At 34.5% G+C, this 18,569-nt stretch overlaps 1 protein-coding gene across 1 annotated transcript; it reads left to right on the top strand.

Moving 5' to 3' along the window:
* The first annotated feature begins 2,906 nt into the window (after positions 1–2,906).
* LOC21405425 (purine-uracil permease NCS1) lies at positions 2,907–5,245 on the top strand. Its single transcript, XM_010100546.2, has one exon. The coding sequence runs from the start codon at positions 3,195–3,197 to the stop codon at positions 4,899–4,901; it is 1,707 nt and encodes a 568-aa protein (XP_010098848.2). The 5' UTR covers positions 2,907–3,194; the 3' UTR covers positions 4,902–5,245.
* Positions 5,246–18,569: the final 13,324 nt, after the last annotated feature.

The following is an 18,569-nucleotide window of genomic DNA, read 5'->3' as shown; positions in this document are numbered from 1 at the left end:
GGGTTAAATTTTGGCAAGTGTATAAGTTGGTGATTATGTCTATGGTGTGTATATATAGTATAGGAGTTTAGTTCATTTAAAAAAAATTATTTTTTGGTGAATATTTGACAAGGTGTATAGATTTGGAAATTTTAAGCATTTGAGGGGTCATTTTTGTCTTTTACATATTGGTTTTGGTGGATGTTGGAAGAGTTAGAGGGACAGGTGAAATTTAGGTTATGGGCAATTATCTAAAAAAAGCAAGAATTTTGACTTGGCACGGTGGAAACTTCCTCATACGGTGTGTTTGCCCCTAAAGAACCATGTAAGACAATACGAACGAATGAATTAGAAAGAAGGAAACTTCTTGTGTAAGGAATATGGTTTTCTTTATTTTAACCGCTTCACGATGTGTCTCACTTTTGGGCTTTAGATTTAATTCACTCACAAAATGTTGTCATTGTATTGCCTCTAACGTGACATGTTTAGATTTAAACCACTCTCAAAATGTTGTCATTATATTGCCTTTAACGTGCCATATAAGCACCCACACTACCTGCCAGGTGGCATTGTCCTATCATCCCTAGATCAATTCCTATTCTCTACTGTGGGGTTGAAGTTATGTCTATGACTGTCTTATGATTTTAGGTAACATTTGATTTATAGATTCAGAATTATGATTCATGATTTTAAATTTTGAAATTTAAATTTTTTGTGAGAGAAAAACACTGTAAAGAATCATAAATTATGATTCAGAACTAAAAACAGATACATGAAACAAACATCCCCTTAGACTCATTGAATTTTAGTTGATAAAATATGAACAAGTTCTGTTTTATTGGCAATGGGGTTATAATTGACTGTTGTTCTGAGATGTGAAGACACCAATGATCTAAATAGTGCCGAAGTGTTAAAGTATAAAACTATTGTTGGCCCACCTCCTAATAGCTTAAGCTTTTGGGATGGATTGGTAAACTAACATGGTATTAGAGCGGGAGGTCCTGAGTTCAAACCCTCGTAATTTCACTCTTTATCCCTATTTAAATTGTCATCACGTGTTGGGTCTTTATATATCTCGGGCTTAAATATTCACGTGTTAGGTTTTTCAATTAATTTACCCACACGATTGCCCATTGTCCAGCCCACACGTGAGGATGAGTGTTAAAGTATAAAACTACTGTTGGCCCATCTCCTAATAGCTTAAACTTTTGAGATAGATTGGTAAACTAATACGAAAGCACTCAAATTAAAAATAAATTTTCTCTGTCTAGTCTAGCCTATAGACTATTATCAATATGGTTTAATTTTCTTTATCCAATGCCAACTTTTGCTCATCTGTTTGCTAGATTTTTTTTTCTTGGAAAAATAAACTCAAACCAATAATTAAAGTTCTCATTTGTAGGATTTTGTTCCTTTTCCAAGATGCTGTTTATAACTTATCGTTATTATTCTTACGAAATCAGTTCGGTGTCCAGTATCCTCTAATATATTGTATCATCTTAAGTAGTCTAAACAGATCTAAATCTCAATTAATGTGTTTGTACCTAATTCAGAGAAAACTAACTGGTAGTTAAGACTTAAGCGTGAAGATGGATTCTTCCAAACAAACGCACATGGGGTGGAGCATTAGAGAAAATAATTGGTGACCTATATATATATATATGATTCTATAATATTTAATATTTAATTGAGCAAACGCCATTTCTGAACGATCATATCAAAAGATAGTGCTGTTTCCCAAGCTGATATTGTTTTTACTGTCGTTTTTATAAATTTTTATGGACGAAGTCGTTATCAAAGGAGTTATCGTTGTTTTGTTTTTCAAATCTATTTAAAGTCGAGCCACTGTCGGTTTTTCATTTTTTATGAGACGTTTGTTTTTTATATTCGTTCCTGATTCTGAATCATGATTCATGGTTCTCTATAGTGTTTTTCTCTAACAAAAAACATACGTAAAACGAGAATGATTCTGAATACATAAATCAAATATCATCTTAATGTTTTGCCCTTCTCTGAAATTGCGTTGTTATCCAAGTCAATGTGTCGTTTTTGAAAGCTACGACACAGAATATGCACATGGTGTGAAGTAGCACACAAATGATTGGTAGTTAGCTGAAGCCCCACATCTAATAATTCATCACGCAAAATACACATTTATTTAAACCGCCAAATCTCGAATCGTATACTCATTTTCATTCCCAAGATCAAATATAATCAAGTCTGGATATTATATCACACATTTTGCTATGCAAGTAACCCAAAAACTTTAAAGAAAGGAAAAATGAAAAGAGAGAGAGAGAAACGAAAATTATAGTGTAGGTTATGAAAAATTTACTTTCATTGAGATTCGTAACAGATTTAAACCATGACTACATCAAAGTCATATTAAATTAAGAAAAGTTAGATGATTTAACAGAACTTAATATTTTTCACTATGCCGTAGATATTTTCTTAATGAGCAAATTCTACAATAGAGTGCCCCTACCATATAAGAATATTGGTCGGTACAATTTAATCATACGATACTTATAAAATATAGGTAACGGTGTCGTTTATGAAATCTTTAAAATCTTATTCAATTTTTTAACAAGAGTTTCTCTAATATACAATTTTATTGGTAATGTTAACTTCTAACTGTTAAATCAAATTAAAATCACATTAAATAAAATAAATATACAAAACAAATAATTTTAATACAATTTTAATAACTAAAAACATAAAATTATTAATAATTTATTTTTTCTAGTCCTTCCACTTTTAGGGCCCGTTCAGTTCGCTGATTCGAGTTTTTAATTCGAGTTAATATGTGACTTTACGTGAGAGCTTTTTACTGTAGTAAAAAAGTTAGATGTGACTGTTTCTGAGAGCTTTTTACTGTAACAAAATTTAAATTCTAAACTCGAATCAGTGAAATAAACAAGGCCTTAATATGATCAATAGCTTATTTACTATTTAGAACCCCGAGCTATATATATATATATATATATAAAATTACATAGTCCCGAAAACAAAAATTCAAAAATAAGAAGTCAAAAGATCCCGTGAGCTCAAAGGTGTGATTCTTCTTCATCCACGCGCAGCGGTGGGGGAAATGACAATTACGTCCTCTTAGTCTTAACCACACACTTCCCATCTCAACATACAGAGAGATACCTTGGAATCAATCCAATTTTCCATACATGCCCATCTGAAAGCTATTATTCCAAACAAAAAATATGATCTCCAAATTATGTTTTAGCTTCCATCACCATCTCCATCCCCACCTCTCTTCCTTTTCTTCTTCAACGGCCATCAAAACCCCAAGATTACTGCCTTTTTCTCTCTCTATCGCTTCTTCTTTATCATCACCAAGTACCAAGTTATCAACCACCAAGAGCAAACGCTCCCTTTTGACTCCAATATGCATGGCTTCTTCATCAACGACATCGGAGAATTATTCCTACCAACTCGATCCGAGCCTCACAAACGACGATCTCAAGCCAACGACAGATTCTCAGCGGTCGTTTTCGGGGTGGGAGATGGCAAGTCTTTGGGTGGGACTTGTCGTTGGAGTCCCCTCCTATTACTTGGCCGGTAGCCTCGTTGAACTTGGCATGGCTTGGTGGCAAGGAATAGCCACGGTCGTTTGTGCCAATCTCATCCTTTTATTCCCACTGGTCCTCACCGGTCACCCGGGGACTCGGTATGGCATACCTTTCCCGGTCTTGGCCCGATCCTCTTTCGGTATCCGCGGTGCTCATGTCCCGACTCTTCTAAGAGCCCTTGTGGGCTGTGGTTGGTACGGAATCGAGACTTGGATCGGTGGTGAGGCCATTTTCCTTCTCTTGCCAAATTCCATAAAAAACTCTTCTTCTCTTTCCATGACTTTACCATGGTTAGGCACATCCCCACTTGAGTTTGGTTGTTTTATTTTGTTTTGGGTTGCCCAATTGGCCATTGTTTGGAAAGGGATTGATGGGATAAGAGAACTAGAGAAGTACTCAGCTCCAATCCTCATCTTACTCACTTCTTGTCTTTTGATTTGGGCTTATGTTAAGGCCGGTGGTTTTGGTCACATGCTTTCTTTGTCTTCAAGGCTCTCTTCATCCGAGTTTTGGTCTCATTTTTTCCCTTCACTCACCGCCAATATAAGCTTTTGGGCCCCTCTTGCTCTCAACATTCCTGATTTCACTAGATATGCAAAGAGCCAAAAGGACCAAATTGTGGGCCAAGTCGGGCTTCCGATATACATGGGCCTATTCACATTTGTGGGCCTTGCCGTGACCTCCTCAACAAAGGTCATTTTTGGGAGTGTCGTTTCTAATCCAATTCAACTCCTTGAACAAATTGGTGGTGGCCTAACGACAATGATCTTAGCCATTTTTGGGATTAGTCTTGCCACTATTACCACCAACATTGCAGCCAATGTTGTGGCCCCGGCTAATGCTCTGGTCAACCTTAGCCCTTCCAAGTTCACATTTAGAAGAGGAGCAATTCTCACGGCTTTGCTTGGGATTGCATTTCAGCCTTGGAGGCTTCTTAAATCAAGTGAGAGCTTTGTTTACACTTGGTTAGTGGGCTATTCTGCTTTGTTGGGCCCAATTGGAGGTATACTTCTGGCTGACTACTATCTTATCAAAGGCACAAAATTAAGTCTAAAGGACTTGTACTCAATGAGTCCAAATGGGGCTTATTACTACTCACGAGGCTATAATTTGGCCGCTCTATTTGCGTTGGTCATTGGGATTTTGCCGGTTGTTCCGGGATTCTTGCAAAAAGTTGGGATTCTTTCTTCGGTTTCGGACACATTTGTGGTCATCTACAACAATGCTTGGTTTTTCAGCTTTTTCACTGCGGGTTTTCTCTATTGGCTTATCTCATGCCTTGTGGCAAAGAACAAGAACCCCCTAGATGAAGAACCCCTTTTGCCGACAGGAAATTAGTTGTCTTTTTTTTTTTTTTTTGGGGTTCTCAGTTTGAAGCAACACAAAATAAATATACTTGGTTTAGAATTTGTAAAGAAAATTTTTCAATATGCTTTCTATAGTTCTGTCGTTTATACTCCACAAACGATTTAAATTTCAAGAAACGACATTACATTTTTCCATTTAGTTGTCGTTTCAATCGAACGACATGTATTTTTTTTTATAAAGGATATTAAGTTAAGTAGTGAACATTCATCATTTTTGTCGTCTACAGTAGTTTACTGTCCAACGGCACAAGATGACGAGACGTTTACTTTTCAAGACAAACGACACTGATGAAATGATGCATTGTATTCGTAAAAGACGACATGTGATATCTTTATCATACAAACGACATGAAGTGTATCCCGAATTATCTCTTCTTCCGTAATGCGACATATCATTTAGGAAAAATACCATTTTTTTTCTTTGGCTAATCAAGGAAAAATACCATTTTACTAATTTGTAGTTTAACACTTTATCACATTGGTTTCATTGTGTTCGGAATATTTTAATTGAAGTACGATGTTATTTACGAAAATATGATTACGATACCTTAATCTACTTAATTTTGTTTGAAAAGGACAATTTGCATCATGGCACGGGAAACGACCGTAAAATTACAGGATCAAATGCCTTTCGTTTTGTACTTTCTTGTCATCCACTTGAAAACAACATTTCAACGTGTCGTTGGCAACAATAAATGACGTGTCGTTTACGTCTTTTGCAAAAGTCTCACACAATTTCCATGCAACTTTCAATTTTTTTTTTTCTTTTTGTTTTTAATCATTTTCAGTACCATTACCTAATATGAAAAAGAAAACGATAATAATAAAACAGTAACAATAAGTGACAAATTAATTACTTAAATTTATTAGTAAAGAAAGTACTACGTCCAATAATACTTTAGTTAATAAGATATATAACACTGATTCCTTTCAAATATATATAACAATAACAAGGGTAGCAAAAAGTCATGATATAATGATCAATAACTAATTTTTAACAACAACAAATTAATATAATATAATATTATATAGAAGCATGATCATATAACGATCAATAACTAATTTATAACAACAATAGAAAGTGAGAGCTAATTATATGTATAATATATACCTCCACTATGCATTTAACTAATTTTTTATTATAGGATATAGCAGGACAGCAAAGTTTACACAACATAATTAATACAACATACATTCGAAACAACACAGAAAACAAATTGCAAATAGGAAAATTTAATTAGTGCAAATTTAACTAAATTAACCAAACAAGAAATCTGGACGTCGTTGTAAAATGATATCTCTAAGACGATCGTGTATATACCAAAGAAAGAAAAACATAGATATACTACTTTAATCTCTTAATGCTGTCTTTTTCAGCGGAGTTTCAGCTTAATAATTACGCAGGTCTCGTTAAATTTATTTATTTAAATTTTTAATTTAAATTGAGATATAATTTTATATAAGAATTTTTTACTATAATAAAAAAATTAAATGTAATTTTTTATAAAAAATTTTAATTATAATAAAATTAAAATTAAAAATTTAAATCGATAAAATAAATAAGACGATAAAAATTTTGAAGCTTTAATTTCTGCGGTATCTCCGAGCCATTTGTGCCTCCAAAAACAGGAATAGATAAACTTATTTCTGTGTATCAATTAGTTGTTTCCATGATGACAGATCAATTGTCTATCTTTTGTCTTTTCGATATATACAGACATATATATACATATATATATATATATATATATATATATATCATGAAATGGCTAATAATTGTGTCGGATGGGTCGGTGTACGTGCTCATGCATATTATTAATCCGACCAGCAAAACAACTGGCGGCTCTCAAAGAGAAAACTCTTCTCAATCAGCCTAGCAAGCTAGCTAGGAATCAGTAGTCTTTCATGACCTGATACCTATATATAAATTATTCAAAATCATATAGAATAAGTTTTTGTTTTTTCTTAATAAGCTTTTTTGCTGTCTCACATGCCCAATAATGCACTCGGCACCGAGTGGTTGTATATATTTGTCACCTACACGTCATCGTGACAAGGCGGATATTATTAGAACATAAAATGATCATAATTTATCAAAATCGTATATATGCATGCAAGGGATTTAAAAAAAGGGCATTATTATTATTTATCTAATTAAATTTATGCCCCGTTCACTTCGCGAATTTGAGTTTTCAATTCGAGCTGAGATGTGACATTTTTTAAGAACTTTTTACTGTAGTAGAAAAAGTTAGTTGTGACATTTTCTGAGAGCTTTTTACTGTAAAAACCTAAAACTGAAAACTCGAATCGGTGAAATGAACGAGGCCTTAGAAGTTTATTTGCGATTATTTCCAATTTTCTTTCTTGTGATACAAAAATACTATCTGATCTAGGCTTCGTTCACTTCGCGGATTCGAGTTTTTAATTCAAACTGAAATGTGACATTTTGTGAGAACTTTTCACTGTAGCAGAAAAAATTAGATGTGATATTTTCTGAGAGCATTTTACTGTAAAAACTTAGAACTGAAAATTCGAATCGGTGAAATGAACGAGCCCTAAATTATTCTTAATTATCATAGTCCATATAGGCTCTCTCCTCCTTTATCCTTTTTCTCTCTGATCTTTTCATCTAAAATTTCGGTGTTCTTTCCACAGGAATTAATGGAGAGAATTTCAAGAGTTGATAGAATTTTTATTTTAAATTGTAACACATGTCCATTTAGATCTTGAATTATAATGATCAAGGTCTCGATTTAATTTTGATTTCGTATATGTTATTTTAGTGTTTTTGTATGTTTCTTTGATCAGATTTACAACTTTCTGAAAGTCGTATTTGGATGATTTTAGACGGACGAAAACTAATAACAACATATTTCTTATTTTATCAGGCAGAAGAACCTGATAGAAAATATCTTTACATTTAAAATATTTCTCAAAATTTAGGAAATATTTATGTTGGATCATCAAGAATTAACAGATTAATAAGCGAAAACATACCTGAATCCATGACAATAAATTACTCTCTAGAACCGTGTGGTTTATCTTTCAAATCAATACATTTTCCTAGAGAATCTTTTAATTTTCTCTATATTTTCTCTCTGATGATGGGATGTCAGAAAAGAATAGAATGATATGTGCAATCTGGGTACATAACTACTATATATAAATAACTTTCATGCTACCTTTTAGTATTTATATTTTAGCTCAACATAAAAATAGAAATTACCATTAAGTCTCTACACATTAAAAGCTATTAGATATATTAAAGCTAGGGGTGGTAATTCGTGTTAACGGGTCGTGTTCGTGTCGTGTTGAACCCCTCAGTTGACACGAATAGGTCTGACATGAACACGACCCGTTTATTAATCGCGTCAAAATACAAAACTCAAACACGACCTGTTTATTAGCGGGTTGACACGACACAACACGATTAACCAGTTTATTAAACAAGTCGACAACCCGTTGATTACCTGCCAACACGTATATGAAACAAGTCATAAACGTGTGTGTCAACCCGTTAATTACCTGCCAACACGTTTATGAAACAAGTGATTAATAGGTCGTGTTAACTTATTTTTGAACTTATTTCAGAACCTATTTCTGAACATGTTTCTCATCTTGTTTAACATGATGTAGATATATTACATAATCTAAGTTTAAAATTAAAACAAACACATGAAAGTCTCTCACAAATTAAAAAACAAACACATAAAAGTCTCACAAATTAGAAAACAAACATACATGATTAATAATTAAACATTTAAATAATTTGTTGCAGTGGGGGGACTCCAAGTACATCATTACGTTAAGGAGAAGTTGATCTCTGTGAGAAAGGCTCCTATTCTTTCAATGAAAAGTTGAAGATATCTTGTGTAAGATCCTCCACCTCTTCATTGAAATCTACACGAAAACAAATATATATAGATACAAGTTAGTTCAAAATCAATATAGGAAATATACATAATTTAAATAAGTTTGAAACCACCTTTGTCTCTTTATTTTGCTCTTTCAGCCGCCTCAATAGCATGCGATCTCTCCACATCCTCCTCTCAAGCTCGTCAACATCCATCTCTTCATCGCTGTAATCCTCCTCTATTGTTGCGTCTGGCTCATGCTCTAAAGCGTCCTCCGCTTCTCGTGGAGGAGCAGAAAGAAACTCAAAATTACCAAAAAATCCCAACTCTTAAAAAATCCCCATTGAAAACCCACCCAAAGGGAAGGCCAATCTGTGTGTGTGGATCAACTCATCAATCTTTATGTCTAGAACCAAGTTCCAACCTTTGCTCAAATATATCAGTTGAAAAGTTTTAAGAGCTCAACCCCCAAATGGTTGATCAGATCTGATCTTTGCAATGTGCATAAATTAAAAGACAACTTCAGTCACTTTTACATCCGCAAATATTACACCAGTTAAATTGGATAGTAATTAAGACCATGATTCAATGTAAAACAAACCGACAAGAAAACTCATAAAAGTTATTAATTACACAAACAGAAAAATAAAGGAAAGAACAAAATAGCAAAACGATTCAGTTGAGGAAAAAGACTAAAAAATGGCATAAAATCAACAAATTGATACCTCCTAAAGAAAAACAAGGATCGTCAATTGTACACATAAAGAAAAATAGAAAAAATACATAAACTTCGCCCAAAAAAAGGTATTATCCAATGGATTAACTCTAAACACGATCAAGTCACAGTTCACATGCATGAATTAACTCTAAAGTAGATAAACAATTATAAACCTTGATTCATTCTAACCAGTTGACTCTCCATAAAATTAACTTTCAACGATTTACATATCGCTTCCTCACATACTCTTGCTAGAATCACATGTGCAATTCTTTCAGTGTAAAATGTTTCAACACAAAGGTTCAACAAGCTCATAAAATCACTGCAACACTACTTCCCCGCAATGTCTATGAAAAGCAAGATATTTATTGAATTACAAATCCATGATCCCAAACAAACTCACTTTAATCACGTGGACTGAAAAATCAGCTCACACCAACACAATAACCAACCAAAATAAAAGAAGCTAAGTTCGTCCTTGATTTTGTAAGACCACGCTCAATGTTTCTAATCAACTTCAAACAGAGTTAAAAAGTTCATAATTTCACATTTAGCATATTCCAATTACTCTTTAAGGCTGAATCCGTTCCCCAAGCAAACCATAGCTCAAATCAAATCAGCAAAATAAAAAAAAAAGGGACAGGGGAAATACTTGTCGAAGGCCGAATCCATTCCCCAAGCAAAGAATCTGCTCCCCGAGGCTGAGGAAAGAGTGGAGAGTCGAGAGAGAATGAGGCGGAGAGGAAAGAAGAAGAAGAAGAAGAAGAATAAGAAGCGGCGAGGGTAGGTGAGGGCGAGGGTGGGTGGGTCTAGACTGAGAGAAGCGGTGGTCCTCCGGTGGACTGAGAGCTCAGACGGTGGTCCTCCGGTGGACTAAGAACTCAGGCGGTGGAGAGGAGAGTTGAAAGAGAGTGGAAGTCGAAGGAGAGGATAGTCGAGAGACAGAGGGTTGGACTTTGGAATGTTGAGCTTGGGCGGCTGCGACTTGTGAGATTAGGAAGTAGGAACTTATAAATGCTGAAACATTTTTAACCTAGGTAATAAACGGGTAACAAACGAGTTATATAATCGTGTTACCCAAATATGACACGTTTAATAAACGGGTTATCACGGGTCAATTGCAGGTTGGCGGGTCAACCTGAAAATGACACATTATTTATTCGTGTTTTGCGGGTTTGACCTGATTTTGACCTAAATCTATTTATGATAAACCCAAACTCGCTAATTTCGTGCAGGTTTCAAGTCGTGTCGTCATGTCACTACCTGAATTGCCAGCCCTAGTTAAAGCCTAAATTATCCAAACCTTAGCTGGTCATTTTTAAATGGGCTTAACCTTATATGACAGTCTGCAACACATAATTATTCACATATAAACCCGATGTTGGATTAAGGATCCAACAATCTCTGGTGTCGTTGCAAGATCTTTATGTCTAATACAAAAGAGGTGTCACCAAGATCTTTCATCTTAAATTGTTAGCTAAAAATCTCTTAGTTTCATGCAATAAGCATATATCGTTGTTAATAAGCCAAATGTTATCGACATATAAAACCAAGAAAATATACTTGCTCCTACATAACTTATGGTATATGCAATCATCGACCAAATTCATCTCAAAACTGAACGCGATGATCACTTGATGGAACTTGAAATACCATTGTCGAGATGCTTGATGGATTTCTTAAGTTTACAAACCATATTCTTTGGGTCTCCCGACACAAAAGTTTCTGGTTGCACCATATAGATCGTCTCATCAATGTTACCATTGAGAAACGTTGTCTTTACATCCATCTGATGTAACTCAAGATTGAAATGCGCCACTAATGGCATTATAGTCTTGAAAGAATCTTTCAAAGAAACGGGAGAGAAAGACTCTTTATAGTCGATGTCTTCTTTCTGTGTAAAGCCCTTGGCGACAAGAGGAGTCTTGTACCTCTCCACATTGCCTTTCGAATCCCTCTTGGTCTTAAATATCCATTTGCAACCAATAGGTTTCACACCTTCTGGCAATGGGACAACATCCCCCACATCATTGTCCTTCATCGACTTAATCTCTTCATTCATGGCATCAATCCACTTCTGAGAGTTAGAACTTTTCATAGCTTGACGGAAGTTGATCGGATCATCTTCCATCACTCCAATGTCAACCTCATGTTATTGGAGAAATACATTTTAGTCATCTGGCACTACATTTCTCCTTGCTCTAGTGGATCTCCTTAATGACATAAGTTCTTGAGGTGGTAAAGTTTGTTCTTCTGGAATAATGTCTTAAATGAGAGGTTCTCCGACATTATTTTGATCTATTGTGTCTTGAACAAAGTCAGGAACGGAATCCTGATCAATGGCAATAGCATCTATGGGAATATCAACATATTCCTCTTCAAAGACAAAGTCCCTAACTGTATCTCCTCCCATAAACTCGACATCCTTAAAGAACTGGGCATTTCCCGACTCGAAAATCGACTCAGTCGTGGGATCATAAAACTTGTACCCCCTGGATCCTTCAGAGTATCCAATAAAATAGCAACTCACAGTTCTTGAGTCCACTTTCCTTTCATTAGGCCTATAAGGCCTTGCCTCAGCTGGACATTCCCAAATGTGTAGGTGCTTTAAACTAGGCTTCTTGCCCGTTCAAAGTTCATAAGGGATTTTGGCAGTCGCTTTAGTTAGAACCCTGTAAAGGATATATGTTACAGTCTTAAGCACTTCTCCCTCTAGTGATTTTGGTGAGGTGGAATGACAAATCATACTCCTCACCATGTCTTTAAGCGTCTTGTTTCAGCAACACCATTCATAGTGGGAGAACCCAGCATAGTGTATAGCGGGACGATACCACATGCCTCTAGGAACTTAGCAAACGGTCCTGGATGTTATTCACTTGAACCATCATATCTACCATAGTACTTACCACCACGGTCAGATCTGACGATTTTGATCCTTTTGCTGAATTGGTTCTTAACTTCATTTTTATAATTTTTGAACACATCCAGTGACTGTGACTTTCATAAATGAGAGATATATATATATATAGCGATATCTAGAATAATCGTCTATGAACGTTATAAAAAATTATTGACCATTCCAACCTACCGTAGGGAATGATCCACAAATGTCCGTATGTATAAGTTCTAAGACGTCCAAAGTCCTGTTGGCTTCAAATATCCTTTTATTGGTTTGTTTCCCCTTTATACAGTTAACACAAACATTAAAATCTATAAAATCTAAGGGGTTTAGAATATCGTCTAGCACAAGTCTCTCTATTCTCCATATGGAGATATGACCTAATCTCTTGTGCCATGACGCAACTAAATCCTCACTGGTTAATTTTCTCTTTATACCTCGTGTACTTAATTGCAGGGATTCGTTAAATGAAGCAATTGCATCAATCAAATAAAGATTATCATCACCTGACAAATAACCGGAACCAACCAATTTTAAATCATGAAACAAACTAAATTTTCCATTCCCAAATGAACAAGAATAACCAGATTTGTCCAAAGCAGAAATAGAAATCAAATTTCATCTAAAAGTGTTAGGAATGGTGTCCTAGAAGCATGATATGTACTAGGAGATTTATTATTTATTTAATAAAAGAGCTTATTCATTATTTTTTGTGCACATATTAACAAATATTTTAAGAATATCAGTGTAAATTCCATGATTATTTATGTGACCTTAAACATTGTATATAAGTATTATATGCGAGAGGATAATATTTAAGGATAATAATCAGAATAATGTTCATAATGAATTTATTTAAAGTTCAGAATCTTTATTTAAAACATTATTGATACATGTAATTCCCATTTAGAATGGAACGGTGTTATCCCTATTATTAATATGGTGAGATATTGAATGAGTGTATTTTGTATAATGAGATTCCTGAGTTCTTAATATACTCCTATTTATGGATGTGTGTCTTTTGATTAACTCGGTACGGATTCTGAGATCATGAATCTTATTTCTAGTATTTTGGAGACATGATGAAGTAGGTAGCCAAAAATGTTATTATACGAGATGAAATACATCCCTTCTTGAGAAAGAAGTAAATAAATAATTCTCTTGAGGGTTGATTCGGTACTTGGACTAGTAGAAGCTCTGATTCATGAATTTGTTTTATGAATTACGGTCAATTAGAGAATCAATGGTACTCAAGGAGAAATATGTAATTAGAGAGGTTAACGGATTTTACCTAGCTCTAATTATGAATTATTTATGGAAGATTGATCTATATCCAGTGACTATATCAAATAGATACTTCACAGTTTAGAAGTAATTTATGTCTATAATTATGAGAGTGCAATTCTAAGTTTATAGTGGAGTAACTATTAGAATTAATTAATTAATTAAAATATTTAATTAATTAGTAATTTTATTGGAGCTTGAAAGTATAGGTCTATGAGTCCCCGCATCATCCTTGTAATTCTACAAGACACTTAAAGGTAAAATGAGAATTTTAGAATTATGAAATTCTAAAATAAAAACACTCAAGGATAATTAATTGAAAATTAATTATAAATTAAATAATGTGATTATTTAAGTATAAGTTTAAATTTGAATTTTGACACACATTTGAAGGTGTTCACATAGTGTAAACACACAATACAGTGTGAATCCCTTAGGGATTCAAATTGCATGCTCTCATAGTTATCCAATTAACTTATTTGATAAGTTGTTCAATTTGAAATTCAAATTGATTTAAGTTTGGCTTAAATTGAAATTTGAATTTAAGTTAAAAATTAAATTCCCTAGTCTTTATCTGTAAAATTGCGCCTACCACAATGAGGATATCCCTTAGTGGTGGCCGACCCTATTGGATAAGGGAGAGAGGATTTTGATTCAAAATCAAATTTGAAGTGGGAGATAATTAACAAGCTTTATCTTGGAGATAAAGATAAGACTCATTCCAGAAGTCTGATTGTTACTGTATAAAATAAGAGATTGTAAAAAATTATGAGATACAATTTTTGCTCTCCTTTACTATAGTAGCCAAATTTTATAGAGTGAGGAAGAAGGAAATTTTCTCCAAAAATTTCACATCGTCCATGCGTTGGTGTTCGTAAATATCTTGAGTGTTCTTGCTAATCCCGTTTTATTTTAGTTGTGTCCACATACACGTCTTCGTAGATTCAAGGAATTGATGAGGGATTTGGGTTTTCTAAATTAGCATTGGAGCAAGGAACGTTTGAGGTCAAAAAACACAAGTTATGATCTTGATCGGTTGCTTGGTATAATTCCTAACCCGATTCTTGGTAAATAAATTAATATGATTAATTTATTCTTGCATAAATTAATATAATCTATAGAGTATCTCAAAGGTGTTATTAAAATTTTTGTTATACACGATCTGCTACTCACACGCTTCCGCATCCGAAATCGTTTTGGAAGCCAACAAAAAGACGGTACAATAAATGTCTCATTAAGATCCAAATAAAATCCAGTCTTTAATAATAGTCTAAATTTTCCTATTGCCTCAACTTAAACCGTCTAGCCATCACCCACTTATATGTATCTTTTACCATCACTTAGCTTCGGCAACTCAGGCAACCCTGCATAGACATAATGATGTGTGTTGTTACACCAGAATCTATCTACCATATGTATCTAGGTTTAAATTAACCTCATACAAACCAAATGAAGAAACATACCTTTCTTAGCACACTATGCATGGTAGTTGGTGCAATGCTTCTTCTTATACCCTTAAGCTCCACAGAAGAAATAAACAGTACCTTTCGGTTGATCTAATTTCTTTTAATGTTTCTTTTGAGGTGTCGTGTATGCATCTTCCTTCTACCTTTTATTTCCCTTGTCCTGGTTCTTAAAGGTTAAGGCCAGATGAGCACTCTTTGCCTTATCTTGCTTCAGCCTTTTCTCTTTCTAATAGTTGTCGCTCACCTTAAATTGGCTAAACTATGTCGGAAGAGATATCAGAACCAGATGCACTAGAAAATCCTCAGAGAGTTCTAGCTTAAATACTTTTAATCTGTAAGCAAGATGAGACATCTCCATAATGTACTTCCTGATATTGCCTTTGCTTTTGTACCTCATTGAACTTAGGCTTGTCAAGTGCGTACCTATTTCAACCCTTTCGTTCTTGATTAACCTCTTTTCAATGTCTAGAAGGAACTCCTTAGCCGTAGTAATCTTTTCAGACATTGTGCGCTTGAATGCATCCGAAATGGCATTCTTCATGATCATCATACACATGCGATTTGATTTCTCTCACCTTTCCATATCCCTCTTTTCATCAGAGGTACTCTTATCCGTAAGAGGTGCTAGAGAATCAACCCTTAACGCTAGGTCGAGATCCATGACTCTGAGAACTATCAAAAGGTTATCTCGCTATGGCTTGAAGTTAGTGCCATTTAGCATAAGAATAAAGTTAATGTTGGCAGTAATATTAGCATAAGTGTTTGTAGCTAAATCAAGATAACAACAAACAAACAAAACAAGCTCATGTAAGTCTCAAAACAAAAAATAGCAGTAAAATTCTAATGAAGGTAAACCTCATCTCAAGATACCAGACACTCCATTAATAATTTATCTTTGGACAAAAATATTAACTTGTAAATGATATCTTGGTGTAGTAATCAAACACTAATAATAAGAACATGTCGAACAATAAATCTTCCTTCAGGTCAACTTATTGTTCACTTGTAAAATTGACTAATCATCACGCATTGATTACCATAAGTGCCCATGCAATTCTGTTAAATATCGTCATTCCTTTGGGCCGGTCAATATTCACTTAAGTTACATGCACACAACCGTTTATATTTCAAAATAAATTAATGTCCACAAGAGATGTCACTTTTGCGACAAGTTGTTTTAATTAATTCATCTCAAAAAATATATAAAAACGTACCAATATTCAAATTTAAGATTTCACCAAAATTGACCAAAAAAAGGAGGTCAAAGTCAAAGTCAAGTATTGACTTGGTCAAGGATGGACTAGGTCGGGTCAACGAAACTCGGATCCTGAACCCGCCCTTTTAGCTTCTTTGTGTAATTGGCCCAACTGTGCATGTGTCATCCCAAAGGGCCCAAAGGCCTTAAATTTTTTTTTATTATTGTAGCTGCGAACCAAAGCCCGCAGCTACCTCTTCAGTTACATGCCCAATTGGGCCCGTGGTTTTTCCATATAGCTATGGGTTGAAGCCTAGAGTCTGCAACCCTAGGGGCCGTAACATTCTGTAACGACCCTGAAGCTTGCGGCCGTTGACAGGCAGCTGTCTATACATCTGTGGCTCTTCGTCACGGGCGCATCAGGCCGCATTGGTTTTTCCGTAGCATCGGCGGCGGCAAAGGCTGCCCTCGGCCACAATAGTGATTTTTTTTCTTTTTCTTTGGCGGTCCTACCGCGGCCTCACGGTCGCGTCCGGATTTCACTGTGTCGGGGGCAGAAAGGTTGTCGCCGGTCCTCTTTTCTTTTATGAATTTGTGTCTTTTGATTAACTCGGTACGGATTCTAAGATCATGAATCTTATTTCTTGTATTTTGGAGACATGATGAAGTAGGTAGCCAGAAATATTATTATACGAGATGAAATACATTCCTTCTTGAGAAAGAAGTAAATAAATAATTCTCTTGAGGGTTGATTCGGTACTTGGACCAGAAGAAGCTCTGGTTCATGAATTTGTTTTATGAATTATGGTCCATTAGAGAATCAATGGTACTCAAAGATAATGATGTAATTAGAAGGGTTAACGGATTTCACCTAGCTCTAATTATGAATTATTTATGGAGGATTGATCTATATCCAGTGAGTATATCAAATGGACACTTCACAGTTTAGAAGTAATTTATGTCTATAATTATGAGAGTGCAATTCTAAGTTTTTAGTTGAGTAACTATTAGAATTAATTAATTAATTAAAGTGTTTAATTAATTAGTAATTTTATTGGAGCTCGAAAGTATAGGTCTATGAGTCCCCGTATTATCCTTGTAATTCTACAAGACACTTAAGGGTAAAATGAGAATTTTAGAATTATGAAATTCTAAAATAAAAACACTCAAGGATAATTAATTGAAAATTAATTATAAATTAAATAATGTGATTATTTAAGTATAAGTTTAAATTTGAATTTTGACACATATTTGAAGGTGTTCACATAGTGTAAACACACAGTACAGTGTGAATCCCTTGGGGATTCAAATTGCATGCTCTCATAGTTATCTAATTAACTTATTTGATAAGTTGTTCAATTTGAAATTCAAATTGATTTAAGTTTGGCTTAAATTGAAATTTGAATATAAGTTAAAAGTTGAACTGCAGGATAAAATCTTTCACTAGTCTTTATCTGTAAAGTTGCACCTACCATAAGGAGGATATACCTTAGTGGTGGCCGACCCTATTGGATAAAGGAGAGAGGATTTTGTTTCAAAATCAAATTTGAAGTGGGAGATAATTAACAAGCTTTTATCTTGAAGATAAAGATAAGACTCATTCCAAGAGTCTGATTTTTACTCTATAAAATAAGAGATTGTAGAAAATTATGAGATACAATTTTTGCTCTCCCTTACTATAGTTGCCAAATTTTATAGAGTGAGGAAGAAGGAAATTTTCTCCAAAAATTTCATGTCGTGCATGTGTTGGTGTTCGTGAAAATCTTGAGTGTTCTTGCTAATCCCGTTTTGTTTTAGTTGTGTCCACATACACGTCTTTGTAGATTCAAGAAATTGATGAGGGATTCGGGTTTTCTAAATTAGCATTGGAGCAAGGAACGTTTGAGGTCAAAGAACACAAGTTATGATCTTGATCGGTTGCTTGGTATAATTCCTAACCCGGTTCTTGGTAAATAAATTAATCATCTATAGAGTATCTCAAAAGTTTTATAAAAATTTTTGTTATACACGATCTGCTACTCACACGCTTCCGCATCCAAAATCGTTTTGGAAACCAACAAAATGACGGTACAATCAATGTCTCATTAAGATCCAAATAAAATCCAATCTTTAATAATAATCTAAATTTTCCTATTGCCTCAACTTGAACTGTCTAGCCATCGCCCACTTATATGTATCTTTTACCATCACTTAGCTTCGGCAACTCAGGCAACCCTACATAGA

The sequence above is a fragment of the Morus notabilis genome, unplaced genomic scaffold (assembly GCF_000414095.1).
Source record: "Morus notabilis unplaced genomic scaffold, ASM41409v2 Scaffold124, whole genome shotgun sequence".
Classification (NCBI taxonomy): Eukaryota; Viridiplantae; Streptophyta; class Magnoliopsida; order Rosales; family Moraceae; genus Morus; species Morus notabilis.
Note: the sequence above shows the minus strand (reverse complement) of the source record. Positions and strands in the feature narration are given on the sequence as shown.